At 49.0% G+C, this 11,528-nt stretch overlaps 1 protein-coding gene across 6 annotated transcripts in view; it reads right to left on the minus strand.

Annotated features, from left to right (window-relative positions):
- The window catches only part of KCND3 (potassium voltage-gated channel subfamily D member 3), a 119,098-nt gene extending 109,071 nt beyond the window's left edge, over positions 1–10,027 (minus strand). The window contains exons 1-4 of one of the 6 annotated variants that reach the window (XM_054087731.1): positions 9,867–10,027; positions 9,595–9,695; positions 9,347–9,462; positions 2,876–4,060 (exon numbers count right to left, since the gene is read on the minus strand). In XM_054087731.1, the coding sequence (XP_053943706.1) occupies positions 2,876–3,984 (1,109 nt within the window). In that variant the 5' untranslated portion in view covers positions 3,985–4,060; positions 9,347–9,462; positions 9,595–9,695; positions 9,867–10,027. Of the gene's footprint in view, positions 1–2,875; positions 4,061–8,039; positions 8,411–8,526; positions 8,748–9,346; positions 9,463–9,594; positions 9,753–9,866 lie in introns of those variants that run through there. The other 5 variants (XM_054087735.1, XM_054087733.1, XM_054087730.1 and 2 more) reach the window with 5 other exon arrangements.
- Positions 10,028–11,528: the final 1,501 nt, after the last annotated feature.

Genomic DNA, 11,528 nt, shown 5'->3' on the forward strand with positions numbered 1-11,528 from the left:
ATTTTTTAATGCTTTAATAACACAGGAGATGTTATCCTGCCTGTTCCAAATCACTGTCACAGAGCACTCTGTCACAAGGAGTGGTGGAATCCCAGTGCCAGGGAAACGTTCACTCATCTGGATTTAATTATTTTAGTCAAAACAAAAAATGCATATTTATGTGTATAGATTTGAGTTAAAAACCGTTATGCCTTATAATTTCTTGTCTTAAATGCTGTCTGAATTATTAAAGGTAAATGGCAGAAAATATCGAAGATATTTAGAAATGCAGGCAGCCCCCTGGCAGCCGCGGCGGAGGCAGAGCCTGATGGATTAAGAAGTGCATTCGAGACTTTGGCTGCCTTTTTGGCAAGGTCTGTGGGACGGGAATTGCCAGTGCTCTCATTAGTAACAAGATCCTTCCAAACCCAGTGAAATGACTTCTTAAGGGAGATGTATATGAAATATTGGATGAAAATACCCATTTGTCAAAACAAGAAAGGTTTTATGGGACAATGAAGGGGCTCTGGGTGATGTTAATGCACGGTGGTAGTCAGGAAGGTGGAAATGACCGGGAGCCAAAGGCTTTGTTTCTGGAGTTGATTGGTTTTTAGGCCGTGATGCCAAGCCATGGGGAAGAGCACAAGCCAGGCGCTGGTGCTGGCACCGCAGTCGCTTTGCTTCACCATAGCTGTCCTTGCGTCCCCACCGCTGCCCCGATCAGCTCCAAGAGGTCGGGGGATCCGGCTGGGGCTCTGCAGAGCTGCTGTGGCAGGAACTGGGGGTTTATGGCTCATGGTAACAACTTCTCTTCCTAGCATGAGTTTGGGCAAGCCGGTGGAGAGCGTTTGGGTGAGGGAGCGCTAGGTACCTGCTGAATGCGGTCGAGGGCAGGCGGGGTTGTCGGAGAGCACGGGGGTGCTTTGGGGCTTGCTGGCACCGAGGTTTCCGAGTTTCTTGTAAGTCTGTGATACAGCTCTGAACCGAGCCAATAGACTATTTGGTAGAGACACCTGTTTTAATGAGCATCCTGCAACAGCAATCCCCAGTCAGCAATACGAGAAGTTTAAACTCTAAGGCTTTGCTCGCATGTTCTAGATCTTTTCCCAAAGAGCTCTTACAAAGCCGTATTTAAACGTATGGTTTCTTAAATTCTTGTCAACTCAGTAAAGGCACTCATTCATCTACAATTTCTGTGATCACAACAGACTGAGAACACTCTAAAGTGCTCAGGAGCACTGTGGTTTGTGCGTTCAGAAAGGAAGGGAAAGAGAACAAGTCCAACTCACTGCACCGATGGGAACAGAGACTCAGCTCCACCACAGCACGTTCTGCGCATCTTTCGCAAAGGGCTTTGTTCCCAAGCAACACAGAACGTTGCCTTGACCCCAGCTTCACCGCCACAAAGGTACAATACCCACATGAAAGTGCACAAGCGTGTGTAGATGGAAGAATAGGTGTGATTGTTGCTAAACAGAAACTGGACAAGAGGACTGTGTTTTCGTGCCTTTCTCCCTTGTGGAGAGGGTGCGCAAAGAAGCCACCCACCAGGCGGAATAGGGAAAGCTGAACCACAGGGTGGGAAGCGCTGGGATCTCAAGCCCAGCTTCGTATCCTCAGTAAGCACTGCCTTTTTTTCTTAAGGCCCTTAGTTTTGCCACACTTCGCTTAGATGTTAAGGAGGAAAAAGAGGTCTCTTGGTGACTATGACAAACATGTTCTACATTTTCATTTAATGAAGAAATTCAGACTTGCAGTTGTCATATGCTCAGATTCTGCGCCTTCCTGACAGCTGAATTATGATTTTAATAATTTAAAAGTGCTACTGTGAGCCTGCTCGTGTATAATGGGCACAGAGAAGTGTTTAAAATCAAAAGCACTTCAGAGAAAAAGTGGTCACCGTATCACAAGAATGAGACTTGTCTACATCTGTATATTAAACTGTGTGAACTCTTCTGTGGGAAAATGCTCTGCGAGGTAACTGTAAACTTAGTGCGTTGCTGTGATGTGTGGAATGAAGAGGTTGTGTTCGATCCTAACTTTGTGCCTGCCTGAAGCAGCAGCCTGTGATGCCAGCTTTCTTTTACGTAACCCTGCCAGGGTGAGGGTTTGGTCATTCTGCTTACAAAGGTTTTAGTTCAGAGCAACAGAAGCTCGAATCTATAATCTCAGTAGAAACATCTGTATGACAGAAATGAAATATAAGGGAAAAAACTGCCCTCCAGGCTACATTCCCTTTGCTTTGATAGCATTATCTTTGTACTCATCCGTGGGAATGTTTGAAATTCTACTGCAACTGCTACAGCAAACTCATAGTATTTTTTTAACTCGTAACTAAACCCAGACAAGAAGTTCGTATCCTGCTCAATTAATTAAAAACCACATCGCGTCCCGGAGATCACAGAGTATTTTCAGTACAGCAGCCCACAATATTCATTTGAACTCAGCAAATCTATAGTTCCCGGCACGTCAAGTGATGAAAGAAACAATGCCCAACATCAGAAAAAAGAGACAACGTGCGCATCAGCAACCTTGTGTGAAACCCATGGCTCAAATGAACGTCTGACAAACCCATAAGCTCTAGCTGCCAGCTCCTTTGCACCCATGCTCACTCTTCTCTCCTGCAGAAGGAGCGTGAAACAGGACCTGCTACTCCTCTTGCTCTCATTTCCCATCATGCCAAGCTTTTGTTAAGTAGGTGTAAGCGCTTTCTCTGTGTTATACAGCTTCTCATAAGCATCAGTTCCCCAAGCTGGAAGGCAAGGAACAATCAAGCCCTTAACAATTCCAGCCCCTTTTCAAACATGCAGCCAGAAAAATGCTAAGGAGTAACTGAAGTCAAGCTCCGAGAACATGCTCGCCTGCTGCTCAGTAAAAGAGAAAAAGTAATACTCACCCCAGCGTTGTCATGGTTACAATAGTGTACCAAAAGGAAGCAGGAATACTGGTGAATTTGCTTGCCGAGGACCCTTTCTCTGCATAAAACATCACAGTTGCAAAGATGATGATTGCCATAGTGAGGGAAAAGAGGAGAAAGCCAAGCTCGGAGGCACAGCTCTTCAAGGTGTAGCCCAAGATTCTTAAGCCTTGGGAATGGCGAGAGAACTTGAAAATCCTGAAAACCCTAAAAACCCTTAGTGTCACAAAGGCGCCGCTGACGTCCTCGTTGTTGGTCATCACCAAGCCAATGTAGTACGGCATGATGGCCACCACGTCAATGATGCTCATCACACTTCTAATGAATCTGTAGCGACTTGGGGCCGCAAAGAGTCTCAACAGATACTCAACCGTGAAAATCATCACGCAAGCCGTGTCCAAGCAAAAGAAAGCCACAGCGTATCTTTCCCCACATGGAAGCTCCTTGTTTCCAGGCACCGTGCCACAAGGGACAGTTTCCACGACATTGGTGATCACAGAGACAGCGATAAAGAAACCGGTGACGTAGTAAAAGACTAAGGCTAAGGTGCTGGTGTGGGGATTCTCGAAGGCTCGCCACATGGTCTGCCGGAAGCTCAGGGATGGCATGGACCCTTCTTGGTTGTTTTCTGAGTCATTATCGTCCATCAGCCGCTCTGCATTTTCCCGCTTTCTGTCTTTGTACTCTTCGTAGCAGCAGTCCCCGATGATTTCAGGAAGGATCCCATAGAAGGCAAGCTCTTCGTCATAAGCAGAGATGCACTCGTACCTGGGATAGTGCAACTTGCCAGTTCTATAAAAATTTAAGATGCACCTAAAGACCTCAGGGTCCCGGTCAAAGAAGTACTCCTTAGTGTCTTCGTTGAAGAAGAACTCCTTCTCGGTGCTGCCCAGGAGAGTGTCCGGGTATCTCTCCAATGTAGTCCTCCAGGTCTGGAAACGCCTGCCGCTCACATTGAGAATGATCAGCTCATCCTGCCTCTTGTTTTTCTCCGTTGGAGCCAGGGGCATGGGACAGCTGGCCACTGGCATCCATCCTATGGCAGCTGCCCTGGCAAAGGGCAACCACGCTGCTACTCCTGCTGCCATGATGACCCCAGGCCTTGTTACTGGAGGAGACGGTTAGGCTGCTCTGGAGACCTGCTGGAAGTCAGATCAGTTCCATCTAAAAACAGAGAACAAAGCAGAAACACAACACACAGTCAGGCTGGGTGTCTTGCCCCCGCTGTGCTAACAGGTCAGCTCTCAGTACGTATGCGAGAATTTAAACCAACTGGCTTGCCCTCGTCTCCCATTTGAAGACAGACACTAAACAAGGCACATGAAATTCAGCTCAGCGGGGTTACGGCATTATTGTAGTTTGAAATTTTGAATAGCAAATGATTCCTCATTAAAAGCATTTTAAAAGTAGCATAAACACACTAATTTATATTTGCTTCCTTACAAACAAGACTAATCCATAATTCCCCAGGTGTAAGCCTCACGCTCATCAGTTTAACTACAGCTGTCAAGAAAGAGCTGGCAACTCCAGTGATTGAGCTTATGGTTGGAGCTGCGTGCCATGGAAAGCCACGACTGGACTGAGCTGGATTTCCAGTCTGGAAAAACTTCAGTGTGTAACGAATCTCGCTCTGAGAACATTTTCAGTTGCAAGAAACAACAAAATCTCCCCTAGTTTTCATTAATTTTCTTCCAACTCTGAGTAAGAACGTGGCCCCACCAGCAGATTTTGTCTGTTCTCTTTCCTCTTGAGATGGGTTTTGCTCTTGTGAAATACTGCATCGCTTCCCTGGAGCAGAGGAACATTCTGACTCAGAGAGAAACGTTGCTCGGATTCAAGAGTAACCCTGAATCCCAGGTGTGAAAGCTGATGGATTAAGCCATCATTTGAGTACCAAGAAGAACAGACTGAAGGAAGCGTGCAAAGCTGGACTGCTGCCTTCCAGCAGGAAGATACCTCGATGACTTCCAAGCTCACAGAGGCAGAGGTTCTTCAGCTGAAGAACTGAAGGACCATTAGGCTGAAATGCAATACATTCACTGCACGTTTGATTTTTAGATGAAAAATATCCCAACTTAGAATCATAGAATTGTTTGGTTGGCCAAGACCTTTGAGATCATCAAGTCCAACCATACCTGTTCACTACTAAAACAGATCCCTGAGCTTCTCAGCTTGTTCAGATCCTCAGGCACTGGCAGCCAGCATCCCCTTGAAGTTAGAGGAGTTATTGTGATGCTTATCTAACCATGACTTTTCTGTTGCTTTTTAGTCTTTGGTCAGACTTCTTACAAGATTTAACTGTTCTTTTGACTTGTGTTTACTTTCACTTCCGTAATGTTTTTCTGACTCTACCATAAAATCATCTGGATAAAGATGCCGTTATCACGTAAGATGCTCTAGGGCCCCTATGCAAAGTCGATTTATCAATGGAAATTCCATTGATTCCACTGACTCGGGCCCTCAAAGCCTAATTATATCATCTACGTGGTACCTTCTAGGCTATTTTACTCTGAAGTTTCTTAATTATATGAAAGCTGCCATTCCAGCCAGTAAGGCTGCAGCGTTATTGATTTCAATAGCTCTTCAAAATACTGAATAAAAAATGATGGACTTGATCTGCTATGAAAATGACTGCACCGCTCGCAGAAATGCTCTTCCTCTTGAGGGCACATAAACGTTCAGCACCTCCACGTGGAGTGTCTTTGTGTAATTGTATGATCTAAAGGACAATTGAGATCTCTCATGCCATGTCCGACTGCTGCTGGGAGAGGCTTTGCAATTATGAAACGTACGATAATCCTTAGCGATGCTTGTCCTGAGGAGGTGCTTTGCTTATAAATCTGGCACTGGAACAAAGATCTCCGGGGAGATCTTAGAGCAGTTTCCAGTAGTGAAAGGGGCTCCAGGAAAGCTGGGGAGGGGCTTTTTTTACCAGAGCCTGGAGTGATAGGATGAGAGGGAATGGCTTTGGTTTGGAAGGGGAAGATTTAGATTGGACTTTAGGAAGAAATTCTTCACACTGAGTGTGGGGAGGCAGTGACCCAGGTTGCCCGGAGCAGTGGTGGCTGCCCCATCCCTGGAGGGGTTCCAGGCCAGGTTGGATGGGGCTCAGAGCCCCTGATCCAGCAGGAGGTGTCCCTGTCCACGGCAGGGGGTGGAACTGGATGGGCTTTGAGGTCCCTTGCAAGTCAAACCGTTCCATGATTCTATGAGTTGCCTCTAAAGGACTGTTCAATATCACTATGCGCTGCTTTTTCTCTCCCCCTAAAGAGGGAATTTATCGCGTTAACAGTGCCAGGCTGGCAGCCCTGGAGACCAGGGCTCTTCTGTCGGCGTGGGGAAGAGGCAAAGAGCAGCATTGCAAACTTTCTCTGCTCTACTTGGAAAATATGCACTGCTCTTCAGCCACTGGGCAAATCTCCAGGGGCACGGCCGCGCTGCCGATTCCTTACACCAGCAGGGCTGCATCTTAGAACTTTTCCTCATGAGAACAGGGAAACATTGGAATCACCTCCCCAGGGAAACGGAGGATTCCTCTACACCAGACACTTTTAACGCTCAGCTGGACAGGGTGCTGTGTCCATCTCATTTAAACTACAGATCACCTAAAAAGGTTGGACCAGATGATCCCTGAGGTCCCTTCCCACCTGGCATTCTGTCATTTTAGGGAACACCGCATTAAGAACAGGAGGCAGCAAAATAGGAGTCATTTCATTCATTAATCACCAAAAACATACAGGTAAATAAACTAGAGACCAAATCAGTGCATCCTGCTCCTCCTTTTCATTTCAATAAGTGACCCCAGCACAGCCGTTCTGCCAGGACTGATGGCGATGTACGGTGACCTAACCCGCTGCACTGCACCGGATCCTCATCTCCCCTGATTCCTCAGGGGAATCCCATTAGAAATCTCTACTTTGCTAACTTTGGTTATAAATTCCAGGTTACCTACATTAGCCGCTGCTGCACTATAAATACTTCACTCCTAATTGTTCTAATGAAGCATCGGTAACTCAAGAGTGACTTAGACGTTTTTAAATCAATTTTAAAGTTAAAATAGGTCCTTCCATGCTGGCAGAATATGTGGGGAGGCTATAAATAACTCAGCTAGGAAACGGACAGGAGGTTAAAACAAAAGAGAAAGAGAGGGGTGTTCTGCTGTGGAAGTTTAGTTCCCTTTTCTCTGTGACCAAGAGGTGCAGCTGGTTAAGAAAACTTAGTGCACAGAGCTTAATCTTCCAAGTTGCATTGAATCTGTCTCATTTGATCCTCAAAATAGACAGGGAGAGAGTCTTTCTCAGCTCTACATTGAAGGATGGAGAGGGAGAAGAGTCATGAAATCCCCTCTGCAAGGGAATTGCTTCTTCTTGTCCGCAAGTCCTCGGAACCCCTCCCCAGAGTGAGACGGAGCATAGAGAGAGGAGACCGGGTTTGGAATTCGCAGCTGTGTAAACTAAGCTAAGGCAAAAAGTATAAACGAACTAGTTTCTCTACAAAATACTGAAAGGGTCCTCCTTTTCTGCACGCCTGGGTTTTGGTGACTGCTAACCAGGCTTTTTAGGCTGAAAAGCAACTGGCCAGACTCAAAATCTACTGTACAGGCGACAGAGTCTCGTCAGCTCACAGACCAAACAGACACGCTTTGATTCGAGCAAGCATATATTTAGCTGTACATATCCTTCTAATTTTAATTACAGTAATTTCTGCATGTAAGTTGAAAGGAACTGGTTTACAGGGGCTCGATACCCTGCCGATGGCATTTAGAAGACCCGGCACATAAAACAAAATAATGCCTCCTTCTGATTTAAAAAAAATCAGCGTCTATACAGAAAAGGATCGTTTTTCTTTAGATAATTATGAGGACAGTGAAATGATGTGAGCAGATTTGATTGCAAAGCCAGTGGCACGAGCCCCCTGTCCCCCTCCCAGGACTCTGGACCCTATCCACGTCCCTCCCTGTGCTCCGCTGGCTCCCGCGGGTTATTTGCGCTGCAGCTGCTCCGCGGGCACCGGGGGTTCAGCCCAGTTTTGAACAAAAACCTGGCAGGCACGGCTAGGTCAGCAAAGCTCTGGAGGAAAACTTTAGAGAGCGGAGTTATTTCTATTCACCTAAAAGGTCAAGAAAGAAATGGTGGATTCTTACCACACGAGCTCCCACCGGCAATGCCACCCTTAATAAATGTCCCTTGGTAGCCTCATGAAAGCAGAAGCAAACCAAAAATCTCACACCGTTTCCCTTTCTAGAAGCAGACAGCGATGATTTAAAACACGACCGATGAGCACACTGTGAGCTTCTGGGTGAGACGCTGCAAATGGGAGTGAAGAGCCTTGAGATCATTCCTTCTATCCTTCCCTGCCCTTGCTGGGTCAGGCTCAGACAGCAACAATATGTTTGCTTTAAAGCCAAATATGTCAGCCAAAGCCTCGCTACCCTCTGCCAGTCACATATCTCTTTCCCTTCGCGATCACATCAGACAATAGAACTTGCCACAAAACGTCCCCTCCCTCAGACCGCTGGGGAGATTTAGGAGCAAAAGCAACAGGCTTAGGATAAAATGCATGCAAACTTCTCCCCTCCCTCCCAGTCAGCCCAGAGAGCCCCATCTTGCCGGCTCGCAGCGATGCCTTACCTGGCAAGGAAAGACTCTCAGCGCCCAAAAGTAGGGCTGAATCTGGGGAACTGTAAGGAAGGGGGAGCAGTCACTCCTCAGGATAAAAGGTGGGCTGTGCTGCCTGCCTCTTGACTCCCTCTCTAAACGCAGTCAGAAGCAATCAGTAAACGTGATCATCATTGTGAAAGTATGTAGGGAGATGACTAAACAGCTTCGCCCTCGTTACAGCCCAGACAGAGTCTCTCGCTGCCTCTTTCGCTTGAGCTTGCTTCGTTTTGCGCCCTCCCCTTCCAGTACCGCTCGCAGCTTTGCTCTTGCTGCCTAAACCATCTGGAAACGGCAGCCGGGTCCTGGGGAGTCCACTCACACAGCCACAGCAGGGAGATGGACCCAGCAGGTACCCAGGGAGGCAGGCTGTGAAGCGAGACTGAAGGAAGGCGGTGCGAGCTGACAGAGACACCGGCAAATGGAATCATTAAATACACAGCAGAACCTACCCTGCATGCTAATGTGCCAGCAGTGGCAAGGGGGGGATAAAAGGGGGAAAAAGTATGGGATGAACTTCACTGGTCTCTCCCGGAGCTCCCACTGTGTCCCTGACTCTCGGGCAGGCAGGGACCGTGCAGAAGAGGTCCCTTCTGGACCAGACAATGAGCTATTCCTCCAGCATCACCAACCTACAATGAACACCACAGCCAGGGCAGGAGGCTACATGTAGTCAAGGATAACAATAATTCACTCTTAAACCTATCTTTCCTTCTCTCCTTCTCCCATCTTCCTGTCCCCCTTCCCCCTTGTCCTGCTGTTGGCGCTTGCCCTACTCCTTCGCAGCTCTTACCGGTCGCGTCTCCACAAGCACCTCAGCCTTCCTCTTTCACCCACCGTCAGAAGTTGGACTCGGCACGCTCAGAGACCTGGAATCCTTGCTTATTTATCTGCTTGCCTGGCAAATCTCTGTTGAATAAGTAACCGTAAGCCCAGATCAGAGCAAACCAGTCGTGCCCTGCTCTGCTGGGCAGCTCCCGGCGATGACGGATGCATCGCAGCGATAGTTACTGACTTCCATAAAGTAAGACAAATACATACATGGAATACAGGAGCTCAGCCGCCTCGCCATCGCCTCGCATCCGTCCACAGCTCAGTATTACGGTTTAGTCTATCGCCAGGAGTTCAAGGGCTGGAGCGGACTGGGCGGCCACCAGATGGGAAGGAGAGTGGGAGAGGCGAGGAGCGGGGGCGAGGACGAGGGGGGAGCAGGGGTGGGAGTGAGCAGGGGGCACCGTTCCTGCCCCTCGCTCGCCTCCTCCCCTCCCGAGGGCGGTCCCCCCGCCCACCCCCCGGCCTTTCTCCCCCCTCACCTCGGCAGGGCGCTGCTCCTCGCCCGGCGCCCCGGCACCAGCCCCGCGGCCATGCGGCTGCCGGCGGCGGCGCGGACTGCGCGGGCGCGGGGCGGCGAGCGGCGATCAGCACCACGGCCGGGCGGACAGCTCCGTCGGGAGGGGCGGGGGCGGCTCCTCCGCGGGGGCGCGGGGTCTGCGCGCACACAACCGCCTCCCTCCCTTCCCTCCTTCCTTCCCTCCTTCCTTCCCTCCTTCCTTCTCTCCTTCCTTCCCTCCCCCCTTCCCTTCCCTTCCCTTCCCTTCCCTTCCCTTCCCTTCCCTTCCCTTCCCTTCCCTTCCCTTCCCTTCCCTTCCCTTCCCTTCCCTTCCCTTCCCTTCCCTTCCCTTCCCTTCCCTTCCCTTCCCTTCCCTTCCCTTCCCTTCCCTTCCCTTCCCTTCCCTTCCCTTCCCTCCCATCTCTCCCTCCCAGCCACCGGCAGGTGTCACCCGGAGCGAGCACGGCGTGGTCGGCAGGGTGTGGGACCTCCATCCCGGGAGGATGTGAGGCTTTCCCACTGGCAAAGTGGATCCAGAGGGATCACTGGGGAAGCGGGGGGAGAGAAGAAGAGAAGGGGGATTTCAGGGGTTTCTGTTGTTTTAAAAGAGGGGAGATGGGAACATCACAAAACCGTCACTAACTCAGGTCTGTTTTCATAAAATCATGGCATGGTTTGGGTTGGGAGGGACCTCAAAGCCCATCCAGTCCCACCCCTGCCATGGGCAGGGACACCTCCCACTGGATCAGGGGCTCCAAGCCCCATCCAACCTGGCCTGGAACCCCTCCAGGGATGGGGCAGCCACCACTGCTCTGGGCAACCTGGGCCAGGGCCTCCCCACCCTCACAGCAAAACATTTCTTCCAAAGATCTCATCTCAGTCTCCTCTCTTTTAGCTGAAAAACGTCCCCCCTTGTCCTATCCCTGCACTCCCTAATCAAAGAGCCCCTCCCCAGCTTCCCTGGAGCCCCTTCCAGTCCTGGAAGCTCCTCTAAGGTCTCCCCAGAACCATCTCTTCTCCAGGCTCAACAACCCCAACTCTGTCAGTCTGTCTTTGTATGGGAGGTTTGTGTACCTGCACTGTATCATGCCTTTCTTCTGAGAGTTCTTACACCAAGGCCTTATTTTAAAATTAATTACTTATTTAATTAATAAGGAACCCACCTCTTCAAACCCCTCAATGCTCAGATTGCTTGGTTTGGAAAATATTGCCTGGAAGCTCTGACATTAGAACCCTGATCAGACCAATTTGGTATCTCAACCCTGATAGTTCAATGTGGTTAATAATACTAATTTCTGAATGTCCTGGGTAATCTGAACTGAACAAGTTCCCCCTCTCCTATCTGTAAGCGGTGTTACAGTGGCTGCAGGCTGGTCGATGAGGTTATGCTGGGGTGCGGTGTTGTAATCTTTGGAGTACGGATGCTGACAGTTGTGTGCAAAGTGAACCGCGAAACTTCCATGAGAAACTTTCAGTGCCTGCAGGAATTTGAGCAAATCAAAGCATCCAGAATCCATCATTATTCGTTGTCTTCAGAGCTGCTTTCCTCTTTAAAGTATTTCTGATATCTCCACTTGCTCTTTTCCTCTTGCAGATGCTCAGAAGAAAGCAAAACCAGAAATGTCATTGGGCTCTTATTGGTATG

Source organism: Cuculus canorus, chromosome 24 (genome assembly GCF_017976375.1).
Source record: "Cuculus canorus isolate bCucCan1 chromosome 24, bCucCan1.pri, whole genome shotgun sequence".
Taxonomy (NCBI): Eukaryota; Metazoa; Chordata; class Aves; order Cuculiformes; family Cuculidae; genus Cuculus; species Cuculus canorus.